Here is an 18,482-nt window from a genome sequence, read left to right as displayed (position 1 = left end):
ACATCAGATCACCGGGATGTCCTAACCAAACATGACGACTCATCCCTAATTTCAAAGCATGCTTCGCTAAATTGTGAGCTTCAAAATTGGAGCTTCTAAACTCATGGACAAAGTTACATAAAATGAAAGAACTACTGTAGTCTATAATTTCATGTATGATGGCTTCATAGCTAGCCGAACTCCGATGCATGATATCGTCCACCACCATCTTGCAGTCGGATGCAACGTGAATTCTCCGTTGATTCAAATCCTCGGTCTCGCGCTCTTCTCCTAGTGCAGGGCAGGGTAGGGCGGTGAAATTTATGGCTTATAGCGATGTGTATCCCAGCGAGCCATCGCTCACGGTGGGTCAGCCCATTCATTTGGATCGCTTCCGTAGCGTAGGCTATGTAAGATTCGTGGGGTTTTTCCCTTCTGTTTTTCTATGCATTGCACTAAAAAACTAGAATTTCGAAAAACTGTTCATAATATCAAACAATGTTCATGAAATCATAAAAGTCCATGAATTTGAAAAATGTCCTTGAATTTAAATGTACATGAGTTTTTCTAAAGTAAAAAATCAAAACATGTTTGCGAATATGAAAAAAAATACTAAATTCAAAAAACGTTCTGGAATTGAAAAAAATGTTCACCCATTAAAAAACCATTCAAAGAATTGAAAGACAAACTGCGAATTTCAAAAATATTAATCAATTTGAAAAATGGTTTGCGAGTATGGAAAATTTCTTGGAGTAAGAAAAAGTTCATGAATTTAAAAAATGCCACGCACTTTTTTTTTGAAATCAAGAACTGGAAAAATATTTTTCATGAAGATCAGAATTACATGAATCAAGAAAGTTTTGTCAATTTTGAATTTTTTTACAATTTTTAACAAATTCACATATTTGAAAATGTTCATGATTTTGACAAATGGTTCCCAGATTTCCAAAATGTTTATGATTTTGAATAGTGTTCAGGAAATTGAAAAACTGTTCAGGCATATAGAAAATGTTGGTGAATATGAAAAAAAATATTTGGTGATTTCAAAGAAGTGTTCATGAAATTGTAAAAAATATAAGAATTCAACATGTTTTCGCTGACATAGAAAATGTTGACAAATTTGTATAAAATTCACGAATTTAAAAAGGTTCACAATTTTAAAAATTAATTTCTGAATCTGAAATTTTTATGTAATTATAAGTTAGAAAAACAAAAGAAAAAAATAAAAGGAAACCCCGGAGAAGAAAAAACGAACAAAATGAATACCTTCTGAAACTTTCCTAACACAGGCGGAAGGTTTTGGAAGCTGTTCGTTGAAACGTTCATTGTGCTCGCTTAGGTATCGCCAATGGTTTGGCCCAGAACACATCTCATGTTAGCAAGCAATACTTATGGCATTGGCACTTGTCGCAATTAGAGAGTCTTTATGGGATTTCTTCCCACACGAGGAGAGATGGTCATGTTTATTTGTGTGTGTTTTGATAGATTCGATTTGTTGCTCAAACTGTGCGTCCAAATAACGAACCGTTTCACGTCTCGCATCGAGATTTTTAAAACTATATCTCATATTGATAAGTCTTGACAATTTTTTTTGAGTGAAATATGTGCTTCAAAACTGTACTAACCCATGCTTCACTTTTGTAGAGCTTGTGGACCAACCGATAAACCTAGTCGGACAAAAATCTAGAAAAAGCAGAAAACAGAAGAAACAAAAACCATTTTACTTTTACACTCACAAGAAACAAAAAAATTTAAAAAAACATAAAACTAGTTTCGTTTGATGCTACTTCCTGATGGAGCCAAAAAAACATCTTACATTAAGTTAAAGAGGTAGTATTAATTATTTTGAGCTTATTCCCTTTTTGGCCCGGTTGTAATAATAGTGGTTTTATTAATCCTAGGCCCATGGAGTTTTTTCAAGTCTCAGTCAATTTGGAAAAATGAAATTTTAATTTAATAAGAAAGTAGGAGTAGCATATACTTTTCTAGAAAATGAAACGGGGTGAAAAGTTATGCCTCTCACTAAATTGAGAGCAACCCAACGCCGCCGTGACCCAAATGCAATGCGCCGACCCAAACTTAAAAGGTGTCCGCTTGCTGTTCGCCTAGACGCATTTTAGACCCAAATTTGCACCCGATTTGCGTCCACGTGGACAAGAGACAGACGCATCGCAGTCTGCTCGGTGTCCGTGACGGCCCCACTTGTTGGCCACCCAACCTTCAGCGTCGGCCGTAGTCAATGCAGCCATCTAACTTGGACTAGTGTGGCAGCGTCCTGCCCGTCGTCCTTTTTTTATGTAAGCGTGTGTGTGTGTGTGTGCGTGTGTGTGTGTGTGGGGGGGGGGGGGGTCCGGCCTCATCCACTTCCTCTCCCTGTCCACATCTGGCCAAGCTCGCTCCCTCGTCGGCGACACCAAAACCCTAGCCACCCTAGCCATGGGTTTCTTTGGAAAGGGCAAGGGGAAGCTCACCCCCGGCGTCACCTCTTCCCGCGCGCCTCCTGCTCTGCCGCTGCCGGCGGTCCACGGGAGAGGTTGTACATCCGATGCACCAGGCCGCCGGCACTAGAAGTACCACCAGCGGCTGCCGTATCCAGATGCCAACGTACCCCAGGCTGGCATTTGGATCTGCACCACATCCCCGTGTCGGCGATGCTGCGGTCGCACGCAGAGGAGGTGGCCGGCATCGCACCCTCCTTACGCCGGAGCAGCGGCGTCTCCGACCCTACACGTCAGACCCCCCTCCCCCCACTGGGAGGGCTGGTTCACGATAGAGAACCACGTTGCCCGCCGCGACGGCGTGCAGCTTGACCCCAGCTACGTGCCGTTGCCCCAGAGGTTAAGCCGGAGGAGGAAGAGGAGGAGGTGGCCTACCAGGCTGCTCTGGAGGCGGCCACACAGCGCGCCATGGAGGCGAGTAGGCGCGACCAGGACGCGCACTGGGAGGGCATGGAGGAGGCCCTCGCGTTGTCGGCGGCTGGGGACTCCCTCCACGCCCTGCTCTACCCCCCGCCACGGCGGCCGCCTGTCCTCGAGTCCAAGGCCGACCCAGAGCAAACGCGCACGCCCATGGCCCCGCGCGTGCCACAACGCTCACATGCCCCGAGGAAAGGTACGGGTGGACCGACATTGTGGGCGAGTGGGTGAGCGCGCCTACCGTCTACATGCACGCCACCGAAGGAGGATGTGACCTACTCGAACGTTGGAGGCAGCACTGGCTGGCGGAGGAGCGGGACGCCGGCCAGCGCTAGGAGCAGATCGAGCGCAAGCAGGAGGAGGAGCGCCGCGAGCAACAGGAGGAGGAGGGCGCCCGCTGCATTGCAATGCCGCCACCGGAGTAGACGCCGAAGGAGGCAACACCGACGACATGGGAGAGCGCATTCCCGTGGGTGGGCTGTCGCCGACCTTCATTGAACTCACCGGCGATGACAACAGCAAGGGCGTCGACAAAGCCTAAAGCAGCGGGCGAGCGTGTTTTTAGTTTATTGAAGTTTTATTTAATGCTTAAGTGGATTTTGGCCGGCGGTTGACCGGCCATTTATTATGTTTATTTCGACTACATATTTTTGAATTTGTTTTTTGGATGCGGAAAAATGCGTCGGCCAGCCGTTGGACGATGGGCAGACCTAAACTAAAAAGCGGATAATGGCGCCACTCGGCGATCCAAACGAACAAAAAATTTGATAAAACGAGGGCCTGTTTGGATCGTTGTGTTGGAGTTGCTCTGAAATTGCATTCAGTTGAAAAATCTCAATTATTGGTGGTCAAAGGCGGGGGCCTCTTGTCATAACTCGTCTTCCCGAAGCGGCAAAGGATGGAGAGGGCTTTAGCCGGTGCAGTACCCCGCCCGCCCTTATGCAGCTTCTCTCCACCTGCTCGTCCTTGCCGCCCCGGTACCACACCACAGAGCGAATCTGGCCGGCCGGGAGCCTCCCCATATCTCCCCATCCACCCGTCTGCCAATAATGCACCATTCCTCTGTTTTAGGTAGTGCTCAGCTCCGCCCGCCCCACATCTCTCCGGTCCAGCCAGCTCTGCGCCACGAGATTTCCGTCCGGCCGCCGGCACCGCGTGAGCCTCCGACGATTGTGTGCTGGTAAGTCCCTGGCCGTGTACGCCTAATCGATGCGTGCTTAGTCAGTAGTCAGGAAGTCCTAATCGATGTGCTTAGTCAGTAGTCAGGAAGTAGCAAATCGATCGACCAGGATCTAGAACCATGGACGACCATGGCATGGCATACCACTGATAGAGAACGCCCGGTGAGCGGCCCTGCGCGTGCTCTCCTCCCCCCTTCCCCAACCCTGCTCTGCCCGCACTTCAGATCTAGCCCACACACATGTATGGAGCAATATGCGAAGCACCGTGCTCTTGCCAAGTCGCCGGCTTTGCGATGTCAGTACACCACCTAGCTAGCACCAGGTGCTACAGCCTAGATAGAGTCGTTGTAGTGCAAACCATGGCTTACCATGGCACCGCTCCAACCAGGAGCTAGCTCCACACGCATGGATCCAGTCAATATGCACAGCAGTGCGATCTTGCGGTCTTGCCAAGTCGCCGGCTTTTGTGCTCTTGCAAGTCACCCGTTTTCGTGCCCTTGCCAAGTTGCATGTCAGTATACCACCACCTACCTAGGTAGCTGGAGTAGTGCAGATGTCGTGCCATCGGCAAGCCGATTCACACATACATCATGCGTGTTTAACTTTAATATGTATGAATTGTTCACCGGAATGTATTTTTTTTGTACAGGTTGACACCTAAACATGTCTGATGTCGTGGATGAAGCTCGCTGGCGTGAGCAGGTGTTTAGAGAACATGAGTTCTCCGTGGTGCGTCTGCATTCTGTTGCTGGAAATGATTTTGGTGGCAATGGCTTTATTGTCTATCACAGTAAAACGAGGTGTCTCATAGTGTCATGTCAACATGTCGTTAAGATAGTTGAAGATGGTGGAACCATGCATGCTTATTTCTCCAACAGTGTCGCCCCATACAATGCAAGAGTATTGTATACCGATGAGCACCGGGATCTTGCTTTGCTGTGGGCTGAAGAGGTGGTGGAACCAATGACTTCTTTGAGGTTCTTTGACTCACCGTATTCTTCTGGATGGAATGTTGTCGCACTTTCTTTTATCTCATTGGGTGCTTCATCCAATCCTATTCTAGAACCAGGGACCTTTTCTGGTGACATAACGTAATACAATCTTCCAACACTAGCTATATTCCTTTTGTCCCTATTTTATCAGCGTTTTGGGCTAATTAGAATGTTTATTATTGCAGCAATGAACCAGATGAACCACACCTTCACTGTAGTTGTTCATCTAAGGAAGCGACATCAGGTTCACCTATTATTTTGGCAAATGTAAACGAGGTAGTTGGGGTGCTTGGCGGAGCTTCACGTGCCTCTGTATACGCTGTTCCGGTCAGAACTATAAAGGAGTTCTTAGGAGAGCGCCTTGGTGGAGTCAATGTAAAACCTCGATTTTTTCATGCAGTATGTTATATATATAATATCGCCTTTTGGTTTGACTGAGTTATAACATTTCCATTTCATACATTTGTTAGATGGACATGCCAATCGCTGGGATGGTTAGGCTTGTCGCACTGCAGCAGGCATAGCACGAGGGTGGTTCTCGTCAAGGAGGTAAATTTAGTGCCCTTTCTGAAATCAAAAACCATCATGTGTCAATTGATAGGAGTCCTAATATAAGACCAGGCGTTCCTGCATTCAATGTGTTTCATACATGAAAGTATATAATTAAAATATACGCAAGTTTACCCCATGACACATGTAGTAAGCTATCTCAAAACTGAAAACGCGCAAGTTTATGAATGTACGCTGAAATCTAATTAGTGCGCGCGCAACAATTACTTTGGACAGGCGCCAACAGCATGTGCATGTACACATGGATATGCATTTCTCATCTTTTTATTTCAATACGACATCACTTTTTTCCCTCTCCTTCACATCTAATATATTCTTTGGTGGCAGGACACGAACAATGGATGGAAAGTTGTCAAGGAAGAACCATGAGAAGTTGTAGGAAATGGTCTTAACAAAAGTTGTCGTGCGCACGGCATAGTCCTAGGCTTCATAATTAGTATGTTGGAATATTCTGATCCTACTAGACTTTGTAGCTATATAAGCCATTAGCTGTGCTCGTTTTAGAACGTATTGTAGTATTGTACTACAAATTTGTTTCTTAATTGTGCTACTTTATTGTCTTGCGTCTTGAATTATATGGCCCTATTAATTTTCTCTGTTTGTTTAGGGCATTGTTTCATTGTTAATTGCCATGAAGTATCCTCTATGTATATGGAGCTAAATGAACAACACTAGACGAATGCGGCATAATTTGTTTCATTGTTGCACGCGTAGTTTGCTTTTGGTCATAGTTGCTAGAGTATCTACAGCCCTGGTCATCTAATTTGGGCACCTATACGCCCCGTGGTCGCGTCCAACCGCGTCCACATGCACTGACCGGTCACACAATAAAAAACGTTCCTACATTCATGTACCTCAAATCCATACCGTCATGCAGAATAAAAAACATATGTACTGCATACGTATCCTATCTACTCATCGTCAGAGGTATCGACGATCTCAGTGCCCGACTCCGAGTAGATGGGCAACTGAGGGAACTCTGGCTCGCCGTCCGAGTCACTAGAGGCGAATATTTCGCCAATCTTTGTCCGTTGCTGCCGGATGAAGCGCCCGTTGGCCGCCACCGCAGACTCATCTTGGATGAACTCCAGAATGGCGGTCTGCTCCGCCATCTCCTCCGCTTGGGAGACTTTGAACTTCGCATGGCATCCTCCATGGTGAAGCCCGCAGCCGCCTCTGTCGGTGTCAAAACCGGCGGATCTCAGGTAAGGGGTCCCAAATTGTGCGTCTGATGCTAATGGTAACAGGAGGCGGGGGACACGATGTTTACCCAGGTTCGGGCCCTCTCGATGGAGCTAATACCCTACTTCCTGCTTGATTGATCTTGATGATATGAGTATTACAAGAGTTGATCTACCACGAGATCATAGATGCTAAACCCTAGAAGCTAGGCTATGGTTATGATTGTTGTTGTCCTACGGACTAAACCCTCCGGTTTATATAGACACCGGAGGGGGCTAGGGTTACACAGAGTCGGTTACAGAGAAGGAGATCTACATATCCAAATTGCCAAGCTTGCCTTCCACGCAAAGGAGAGTCCCATCCGGACACGAGACGAAGTCTTTAATCATGTATCTTCATAGTTCAACAGTCCGGCTAAAGTATATAGTCCGGCTGTCCGAGGACCCCCTAATCCAGGACTCCCTCAGTAGCCCCCGAACCAGGATTCAATGACGATGAGTCCGGCGCGCAGATTGTCTTCGGCATTGCAAGGCGGGTTCTTCTCCAAAATCCCTGAGTACTTGTTGTAACGAGTAGTGTCCGGCTTCCCATTAATGTTGCTCTCCTCGGCTTCTGTGCTTTAATAATGGCTATCTCCACGTGTCGAGCGAATGCGAGAAGTCAGGGCATTTTTACATTTGCTACCCTGGACATGTAAGCAAATCGTCTATTTAAAGAGACGGGGATCCTCAGATCCAAATCACACCATCCTCCACCAGCGAGTATTCATCAGAGCACGCCCGAAAGAAGCCATCTCATCATGGCCGGCCGTCGCAGCTCCTCCTCTCGCTCCCGTAGCACTAAGCCAGGTGATTTGGAGAAGTGTTCAGTCCCCCATAGCCGATTGGTAGAGTTGCAGACCCAGGGGTTTCTCCCACCTGCGTACATGGTCCCCGTCCGAGCCGGACTAGCCACTTATAATGGCGGGGAGCAAGCGGAGAGTTCTCCCAACCCATCCAAGAGGGAGCGGGTATGCCTTGTCCCTTATTTGCTGAGGGGACTCGGATTTCCAATCCACCCGTTCCTCCGCAGGCTCCTGGAGTTCTACGGCCTCCAGCTGCATAACTTCACTCCTGCCTCCATACTACACATCGCGGGCTATGTCGCCTTCTGCGAGCTATTTCTGGGCTGCGAAGCTCATTTCGAGCTATGGAAGAGGCTATTCTGCCTCGTACCCCGCACCCAGGAGGGGTTGATATATCAAGTGGGCGGAGCCGAAATATGGCGCATCGCCGGGACCGGATACCTGTCCGGTACTCCGAAGAAGACATCCGAAGACTGGCCCTCGGAGTGGTTTTATATGGAGGACGTCCCCCTTCCGGACCCTATTCGGATGGGCCTTCCTGAGTTTGCAAATGCCCCGTTGAAGAAACGCCACAGCTGGCACCCCCGCAGCCCCCAGGAGGAAGATAACATAGAGGTCCTTTTCCTAATGGACAGGATAAAGACGCTGGCCAAATCAGGACTGACAATAATTGAGGTTATGTCAATATGTATAATGCGGGGAGTGCAGCCACTTCAATATCGGGGGAAACCCATGTGGCACTTCAATGGAGAAGACGACACCACCCGCTGCGGCCGTAAAGGTCCGGACTCCGCCGCCGCTCTGGCGAAAATACTATCCGATTTGTACAAAGGAAAAGAAGAGGAGTTCATCCATATTAAGCCACGGGATGGATTCTCCATGTACAACCCCCCAAGCTGGGTGAGCTGCTATCTTTTATTCCAGTCTTTCTCACATTCTTCATCACAAATATTTACCTTGCCAATTCATAGCAGGAACTGCGAAAAGCTATGAGGGAGGTCCACAGCCCGTCTCCACAGCCAGAGGACCCCGACCGGGCCCTCGACCCCTGACTCGAAGAAGATCCGAACGTATTTGTGGAGCTTATTGACAGGGCGTTCTATCAGCTAAGTCGTGATGGTGTCTTGGTGGCCATCATAGCCGATTACCCTGGCCTACTCCCTGCATCGCATGTAAGTAAAACCGGAGTCCCAACTTCCGAGAAGGATCCCTTCTTTGCATCTTACCCACCGCACATATATTGTGTCTTACAGGGAAGGCCATCGGGGCGCCGTGCCGAACCCGCGGTGACTCGTCAACAAGGGGCACCGAAGTCGGGTAGGCTCAAAAGGAAGGCGGTTAGGACTGAGATGCCATCACAGAGGTATGATTAAAACCTTGCTCCACGATTATCATCTTTAAAATATAATAATGTTTGTGGTTCCTGGCAGAAAAATGCTCGCCGAACTGTGTCCGGAGAGCCTGCTGGCCACGCCTCCACCAGCCGGACTCCAGAATCGGACTTAGGGGCAGAGGCTAACGCGGGGACGACGCCGGATGGTCCTCCTATAGAGGATACAGATAGACTATCCGCTACGAATTCTGAAGTGGAGAGCGCCATGAATCACAGGCGCCACCGGGCCATACTCCGCGACCATAGTTTCTCCGAAGAGGCGTTCAATGCCTTCAACTCAGGAGATGCGTACATCCGAGTTACTCAAGATGGCCTTGCCAGAGCCACAGACCAGTATGTAAAGGACATACAAGTAAGAAATTTTGATAATTATGTATATCAGTAGCCCCTGAGACTTGAAACAATTGGCGCAACTGATTTAAGAATCATTGTATGCGTAGGCTCTCACGAAGAAGAATACCCAGTTTTCTCAAGAGCTGGAGGAGTGCAAAGCCCAGCTACGGGCCGCAGTTGCCGGAATGGAGGAGTCCAAGAAGGCCTCGTCTGGTAATACTTGTCTTGATCGAAAAGAATGTATTGACATATACCAGTTAGTATTCGGCATGCATGCAAATCTAACAATAGATTCTGCAGACAATCCCGGAGGTAATCCGGAGATCGTATCGGAGGATGAGAAACATGCTCAACGACAGCTAAAGGCTGGCGAGCGCGTCCTTACAAAGGTTATACGGGAAAAAAATGATCTCCAGGACGCGAATACCCGGCTGGGCGTTGAATTAAAAGATGTTCGGGCCCAGCTTGCTGACTCCGTGAAGGAGAATAAGAGGCTTCGACACGGCATTTTTAGTAAGTGCTCGAACGAAACTTTATACAGTTCGGCGAAGAACCTTTATTCAGTCAGTCTAAGTGACTGTGTACTTCAAATGACATATTTTGTCCCTAGCCGGATTGTAAATCATTTGTCATGGCGGACCTTTTCGCTTCAACCTCCGGACCCGACAGTCCGGAGTGTATCCGAATACCCGCTCAGTTATGTAAAAGCGGGGGTATGCGTGGAAACCAGGCGTAGGGGTCATAAGTGCTTGAACAGACAAGTACCCAACTAGCTATGTTATATTACATGGATAGTAAGAAACATCTTCCAGGGAGAATAGTTCCGTTAAGGGTTCCTTTCCCTGGGTATGCATGCATTAATGTGCATGTCTGAACTGCGAAAAGCGATGCAAGATATAAACGTCTGGGGGCATATATTGCAAGTAAGTAAGAAACATATTTCGTTCACTGATCGAATATTCCCTTAAGAACGCTAGCTTTCGGCTTCATCCAGTCTAAGGTACACATCCGGCTGACCCGGCAGTAACAATCGGAGAGGTGCTCCCCTTATGCCCTAGCCAAATTAACGGGAACGTAGGGCATAAACACAAGAGTCAGGCAACCCAGCTTGGCCAAAACTTAAGTCATATCGATGCATATAATGGTGAAAAAAGGTACATATGGGGAAGTGACGCATATGTGGTGAGCATAAAGCCCAGAAGATAATTATATTAATCTTCTATATAAGAAGCCCCCAGGTATATTGAGCGCGCATAGCGCGGCATGAGTGTGCGGTCGAAGCACACTTGAAGCTTTTAAGGCTATATAAAAAAAGAAAGAAAGAAAGAAAGAGGATATAACTTAAAAAAGGCGGAGGTAAGGAGACGAACACAGGGTTCGGCACTAGGCGTAGAATCTTCGGAGTCTGGCCGCATTCCATGGGTTCGGCTCGAGTCTATTATCTGACGCATCACGCAGACGGTACGCTCCTCCTGTGAGAACTTTATCAATGATGAAGGGACCCTCCCACTTGGGCTTGAGCTTGTCCTTTTTCTTTTCCGGTAGGCGTAGAACGAGTTCGCCAACATTATAGGTTTTGGCCTATAATTCTCTGCTTTGATACCTTCGAGCCTGCTGCTGATAGAATGCGGAACGGGCCTTTGCGATGTCACGCTCCTCCTCCCAGGGCATCTAAACTGTCCTGTCGATCCAGCTTGGCTTCTCTCTCTTCGTACATGCGCACTCGAGGTGAGTCATGAATAATGTCGCATGGCAATACCGCCTCTGCGTCGTACACCATAAAGAATGGTGTGTATCCGGTAGTGCGATTCGGCGTGGTCCGCAACCCCCATAGTACGGAGTCGAGCTCCTCAACCCAGTGCGTATCTGATTCCTTCAAGGATCGCACTAGTCTGGGTTTGATGCCGCTCATAATAAGACCATTTGCTCGTTTGACTTGACCGTTTGTTTGGGGATGATAGACGGAGGCATAATCGAGTTTGATGCCCATGTTGCAGAACCAAGTTTTCTCTTCTTCGGCTGTGAAGTTGGAGTCGTTATCAGTGATGATGCTCTGGGGGACACCGGAACGGTGTACAACCCCGGATATGAAGTCTATCACTGGTCCGGATTCGGCCGTTTTAACTGGTTTGGCTTCTACCCATTTGGTGAATTTATCTACCATGACCAACAAGTATTTTTTTCTTATGGCTTCCTCCTTTAAGGGGTCCAACCATATCGAGCCCCCAGACCGCAAAGGGCCAAGTTATGCGGATTGTTTGGAGAGCGGTAGGTGGCATATGGCTTTGATTTGCAAAAAGCTGGCAACCGACACAATGTTGGACGAGGTCTTGTGCGTCTGCTTGGGATGTCGGCCAGTAGAAACCTGTACGGAAGGCCTTGCTTACAAGGGCCCGAGCTGCGGCGTGATGGTCGCCGAGTCCAGCATGAATTTCGGCCAGTAGCTGTCGTCCTTCCTCTTCGGAGATGCACCTTTGGAGCACTCCGGTCGCACTTCTCTTATAAAGCTCACCTTCGTGAACCTTGTACGCTTTAGAGCGCCACAATGCACCTCATTTTGGTCCTCAGGGAGTTCTTGCCTATTTAGGTAGGCTAAGAAGGGTTCTGTCCACGGGGCGATGATAGCCATAATCATGTGGGCCGAAGGTGTTATTTCGGCGGCGGAGCCTCCGATTACGTCAGATTGTTCGGGATCTGGGGTTGTGTTCGAATCCGGACTGGTATTGCCGGTCTCCCCTTCCCACACCACGGATGGCTTGAACAGCCTTTCCAAGAAGATATTAGGTGGGACGGGGTCGCGCTTAGTGCCGATGCGGGCGAGGATATCCGCCTCTTGATTGTTTTCTCGGACCACATGGTGGAATTCGAGCCCCTTGAACCGAGCTAACATTTTGAGGACGTCATTACGGTAAGCCGCCATTTTTGGGTCCTTGGCGTCGAAGTCTCCATTTATTTGAGATATTGCGAGGTTCGGATCCCCACGCACTTCCAGGCGTTGAATGCCCTTGGAGACTGCCATCCGAAGACCATGCAACAGAGCCTCATATTCGGCTATGTTGTTGGAGTCTGTGTATAATATTTGGAGTACGTATTGGATTGTATCTCTGGTGGGGGATGTCGGGACAACGCCTGCCCCAGACCAGCCAGCATCTTAGAGCCGTCAAAGTGCATGATCCAATTGGAGTACGCACCGTACTCTTTAGGGAGTTCGGCTTCTGTCCATTCGGCGACGAAGTCGGCCAGTACTTGCGACTTAATGGCTCGCCGTGGTTTTTATATTATGTCGAACGGGAGGAGCTCGATAGCCCATTTAGCAATCTGGCCCATGGCATGGCAGTTATTTATTATATCGTTGAGTGGTACTTCAGAGGCCACCGTGATTGAACACTCTTGAAAGTAGTGTCGTAATTTCTGGGATGCCATGAAGACCGCGTATGCTATCTTTTGATAATGTGGGTACCGTGACTTGCATGGAGTGAGGACAGTGGATACGTAGTATACCGGCTTTTGAAGCGGGAACTTATATCTGTCCGTCTCTTGTTCGACGACGAGCACTGCGCTTACAACCTGGTGTGTTGCAGCTATATATAACAGCATAGGTTCGCCAATATTTGGCGCGGCCAGGATTGGATTGCTGGCCAAGAGGGCCTTTATGTCTTCCAGTTCGGCCGTAGCCGCATCCGTCCACTCAAAGTGTTCGGTGCGTCAAAGAAGGTGATAGAGAGGTAGTGCCTTTTCTCCTAATCGGGAGATGAAGCGGCTTAGGGCAGCCACGCATCCAGTTAATTTTTGGATATGCTTGAGGTTTGTTGGGGTAGCCAACTGTGAGAGAGCTCAGATTTTAGCCGCATTTGCTTCAATTCCTCTATTGGAAATGATGAAGCCCAAGAGCTTTCCGGTAGGTACGCCGAAGACGCATTTTTCCGGATTGAGCTTGATGTCATATGTTCGTAGATTGTCGAACGTAAGCCTCAAGTCGTCTATTAAGGACTCGACGTGTCTAGTTTTGATGACCACATCATCTATGTATGCCTCCACTATTTTGCCGATTTGTGTTTCCAGGCATGCCTGAATCATGCGTTGATAGGTTGCACCAGCGTTTTTGAGCATGAAAGGCATGGTGTTAAAACAGAAAGGGGTCGTATGGAGTGATGAATGCCATTGCGGCTTGATCGGACTCCGCCATCTTGATTTGATGGTATCTGGAGTATGCATCGAGGAAGCACAATGAGTCGTGTCCTGCGGTAGCGTCGATGATTTGATCAATGCGGGGGAGTGGGAAGGGATCCTTGGGGCAAGCCTTATTGAGGTCCTTGAAATCGACGCATAGGCGCCAGGATTTGTCCTTCTTTGGTACCATCACCAGGTTTGCTAGCCAGTCTGGATGTTTTATTTCTCTGATGAATCCAGCCTCGAGTAACATAGCTAGCTCTTCTCCCATGGCTTGTCGCTTAGGTTCTGAAAAGCGCCGAAGAGTTTGCTTGACCGGCTTGTATCCCTTCAGTATGTTTAGGCTATGTTCGGCCAGCCTGCGTGGGATACCTGGCATGTCTGAAGGATGCCAGGCGAAGATGTCCCAATTCTCATGCAAGAACTCTCGCAGTGTAGCGTCTATTGTGGGGTTCAGCTGTGCTCCGATGGATGCTATTTTTGTAGGGTCCATTGGGTGGACCTGTAACTTGACTATTTCGTCCGCTGGTTTGAAAGAGGTGGACTTGGGTCGTTTGTCGAGTATCACGTCATCCCTGTCCACTGTGGAGCGCAGCGTAGTTAGTTCTTCGGCCGCGAGGGCTTCAGATAATGCCTCAAGGGCCAGTGCGGCGGTTTTATTTTCGGTGCGGAGTGCTACGTCCGGATCACTAGCTAGAGTGATTATTCCATTGGGCCCGGGCATCTTGAGCTTCATGTACCCGTAATGGGGTATAGCTTGAAAGCTCGTGAATGCATCCCACCCTAAAAGGGCGTGGTATCCGCTACTGAACGGGGCCACTTGGAATGTGATTTCTTTGGACCTATAATTTTCCGGCGTGCCGAATACCACATCTAGTGTGATTTTCCTGCACATCGTGCTTCCCAACTAAGGATTATTCCCCTGAAGGTCGTGCTGCTTTGCTCAATGCGGCTCTTGTCTATTTCCATTTTGTTAAGAGTCTCCTCGTAAATGAGGTTTAATCCGCTTCTGCCATCCATGAGCACTTTAGTGAGCCAGAAGCCGTCCACAATTGGACTAAGGACCAGAGCGGCCGGTGCTCGGACTGTTCGAAATTGAGGTTCGTCACTGGCATTGAAGGTTATGGCCATGTTGTTCCATGGATTTATTGCTGCAATGTGGCAGACTTCGGCGAGGCTGCAGAGTGCTCGCTTGCGCCTATTATTTGAGGCGAAAGTCTCGAAGACTGTCAGTACTGTATTGTTATTTTCTGCGGGATGGTGTTCTATGGTATTGCTGATGAGGAGATCCTCGACGCTCTTGGCCACCTGCCGGAGTATCCAACATGCTCTAAGGCTGTGTGTTTGTATGGTATCCGGTGTGCTGTGAATTTTGCATGTCCCATTAAGCCATCCCTCCAATATGGTTCCACGCCCTGTAGTGGGCTTTGGTTTCTTTGTAATCAGATTAGGTGACTTGCGAGAGTGCACCCTTTTAGTTCGGACTAGAGGTTTAGTGAGAGCTGGAGGATCCCAGAATTTTGTTTGGGTTTGCCAGGCGCTTTCCATCGCACAGTACTTCTGTACTATGGCCGCCAAGTCGACAAAGTGTACTATGTCACCGTGACTTATGGCGTTGAGGATTGCCTTGTCCGTGCAATTTTTGCAAAAGAATGAGATTGTGTCTTCCTCGCGACAGTCCTTAACCTTGCTCATTACAGGGAGGAATCTGGCCCAGAAGTGATGTACTATCTCTTGGGGCTCTTGTCTGATGTGGGAAAGATCACTTGTATTTGGGTGGGTGGGTAGATTTAAGTCCAAACCCTGACCCGATCTGAGACCCAGGGGCAGAGAAACTTCCGAGCTTGACAGCTTGGGTTCCGGGATGCTGCCCAATTTTTCTGGCCCGCTGTCCGATTCTAGGTTCGAAGCTTGGGCCATGTCCTCCCGTAGACGGGTATCCGACTCGGAGAGCTCGGGAATCGGACATAGTTCGTCCTCAAAATAGAGGAGGAATCGATGCATTGCTCCTCCACCACCGCTATCTGATGGGTGACCGGCGGAGAGTTAATCTCCCTTTGGTCGGGTTTAAGCCCGATCCGATCATAGTCCGTAGCGATTCCCAGAGCGGCGATGCGATCCAAGAGCTCGTTCAGGAAGGAGAGCTCCATTGGATCCATCTGCTCGGTAAGTTCCGAGCTGATGTGGAGGTTGTTTTTGATGACCTGAGAAGTCATCGTCAGCGCGACGGCCGATCGGGCGGTCATGACGAAGCCGCCTAGTCGGAGAGTTTGGCTGAAAGCCAGGGCTCCCCCAGAGGTGACGTTGTCCTTGACAACAAGGCGAGCCATCAAGCCCTTTCGTGACGGCAGAGTGGAACTCTCAATTAAAGCACCAATGTCGGTGTCAAAACAGGCGGATCTCGGGTAGGGGGTCCCGAACTGTGTGTTTGAGGCTAATGGTAATAGGAGGCGGGGGAAACGATGTTTACCCAGGTTCGGGCCCTCTCGATGGAGGTAATACCCTACTTCCTGCTTGATCGATCTTGATGATATGAGTATTACAAGAGTTGATCTACCACGAGATCGTAGAGGCTAAACTCTAGAAGCTAGCCTATGATTATGATTGTTGTTGTCCTACGGACTAAACCCTCCGGTTTATATAGACATCGGAGGGGGCTAGGGTTACACAGAGTCGGTTACAGAGAAGGAGATCTACATATCCGAATTGCCAAGCTTGCCTTCCACGCAAAGGAGAGTCCCATCCGGACACGGGACGAAGTCTTCAATCTTGTATCTTCATAGTCCAACAGTCCGGCTAAAGAATATAGTCTGACTGTCCGAGGACCCCTTAATCCAGGACTCCCTCAGCCTCCACCTTTGAAAGCACAAGTGCTCCCTGGGTGATTTTGGTAATTAATGTCAACGTTAACATATCTCTTGTTGGACTAACACTTTTACCTAGTATGTTTCAGACAAGTTCAACAATAGAGTGGCATGGACTAAAGGATGTGGAACCCCTTCAAGACGCTAAGGACAAAGGATTGGCTAAAGCTTCAAGATCAAGACTCTGTGAGGGAGTCCTGGACTAGGGGGTGTCCGGATAGCCAAACTATCATCATTGGTCGGACTCCAAGACTATGAAGATACAAGATTGAAGACTTAGTCCCGTGTCCGGATGGGACTTTCCTTGGCGTGGAAGGCAAGATTGGCGATACGGATATGTAGATCTCCTACCATTATAACCGACTCTGTGTAACCCTAGCCCTCTTCGGTGTCAATATAAACCGGAGGGTTTCAGTCTGTAGGACGAACAATCATACCATAGGCTAGCTTCTAGGGTTTAGCCTCCTTGATCTCGTGGTAGATCCACTCTTGTACTACCCATATCATCAATATCAATCAAGCAGGAGTAGGGTTTTACCTCCATCGAGAAGGCCCAAACCTGGGTAAAAACATCGTGTCCCTTGTCTCCTGTTACCATCCACCTAGACGCACAGTTCGGGACCCCCTACCTGAGATCCGCCGGTTTTGACACCGACATTGGTGCTTTCATTGAGAGTTCCTCTGTGACGTCGCTCATAGGCCCGATGGCTCCTTCGATCATCAACAATGACGCAGTCCAGGGGGAGACTTTTCTCCCCGGACAGATCTTCGTATTCGGCGGATTTGCATTGCGGGCCAATTCGCTTGGCCATCTGGAGCAGATCGAAAGCTGCGCCCCTGGCGATCAGGTCAGATTTGGAAGTTTGAATTATACGGCCGACATCCGCGGAGACTTGATCTTCGACGGATTCGAGCCGCAGCCGAGCACGCCGCACTGTCACGATGGGCATGATTTAGCTCTGCTGCCGGACAGTGCCCTGGAGGCCGCACGAGAGTCCGCTCTGACCCTCAACTCGGAGCCGACTGCACCGATCGAGGATGGGTGGCTAGACACCGCCTCGGGGGCTGCTACCTCTATGGCGATGGAGCCGAATACCGACCATGTCCCTTGCGAAGCTCGTGACTCCGAGGTGCCAGACTCCTCGCCGGACTCCGAACCTCCCGCGCCCCTACCGATCGAATCCGATTGGGCACCAATCATGGAGTTCACCGCTGCGGATATCTTTCAGCACTCGCCTTTTGGCGACATCCTAAATTCGCTAAAGTATCTCTCTTTATTAGGAGAGCCCTGGCCGGATCTGAAGGAAATATGCCCTAGAGGCAATAATAAAGTTATTATTTATTTCCTCATATCATGATAAAAGTTTATTATTCATGCTAGAATTGTATTAACCGGAAACATGATACATGTGTGAATACATAGACAAACATATAGTCACTAGTATGCCTCTACTTGACTAGCTCATTAATCAAAGATGGTTATGTTTCCTAACCATAGACATGTGTTGTCATTTGATTAATGGGATCACATCATTAGGAGAATGATGTGATTGACATGACCCATTCCGTTAGCCTAGCACTTGATCGTTTAGTATATTGCTATTGCTTTCTTCATGACTTATACATGTTCCCATAACTATGAGATTATGCAACTCCCGTTTACCGGAGGAACACTTTGGGTACTACCAAACGTCACAACGTAACTGGGTGATTATAAAGGAGTACTACAGGTGTCTCCAAAGGTACATGTTGGGTTGGCGTATTTCGAGATTAGGTTTTGTCACTCCGATTGTCGGAGAGGTATCTCTGGGCCCTCTCGGTAATGCACATCACTATAAGCCTTGCAAGTAATGTAGCTAATGAGTTAGTCATGGAATGATGCATTACGTAACGAGTAAAGAGACTTGCCAGTAACGAGATTGAACTAGGTATTGGATACCGACGATCGAATCTCGGGCAAGTAACATACCGATGACAAAGGGAACAACGTATGTTGTTATGTGGTTTGACCGATAAAGATCTTCGTAGAATATGTAGGAACCAATATGGGCATCCAGGT

General features: G+C 48.5%; 1 protein-coding gene across 1 annotated transcript; it reads left to right on the top strand.

The window, feature by feature from the left end:
- Positions 1 to 3,849: 3,849 nt before the first annotated feature.
- On the top strand, positions 3,850 to 6,243 carry LOC123064790 (uncharacterized). Its single transcript, XM_044488192.1, has 5 exons — positions 3,850 to 4,074; positions 4,725 to 5,166; positions 5,253 to 5,442; positions 5,538 to 5,616; positions 5,965 to 6,243. Exons 2-4 carry the CDS (start codon positions 4,739 to 4,741, stop codon positions 5,589 to 5,591), a joined length of 672 nt encoding a protein of 223 aa, XP_044344127.1. The 5' UTR covers positions 3,850 to 4,074; positions 4,725 to 4,738; the 3' UTR covers positions 5,592 to 5,616; positions 5,965 to 6,243.
- The last annotated feature ends 12,239 nt before the right edge of the window (positions 6,244 to 18,482 follow it).

The sequence above is a fragment of the Triticum aestivum genome, chromosome 3B, assembly GCF_018294505.1.
Source record: "Triticum aestivum cultivar Chinese Spring chromosome 3B, IWGSC CS RefSeq v2.1, whole genome shotgun sequence".
Taxonomy (NCBI): Eukaryota; Viridiplantae; Streptophyta; class Magnoliopsida; order Poales; family Poaceae; genus Triticum; species Triticum aestivum.
The sequence above is the reverse complement of the archived record's forward strand: the minus strand, read 5'-3'. Positions and strand labels throughout refer to the sequence as shown.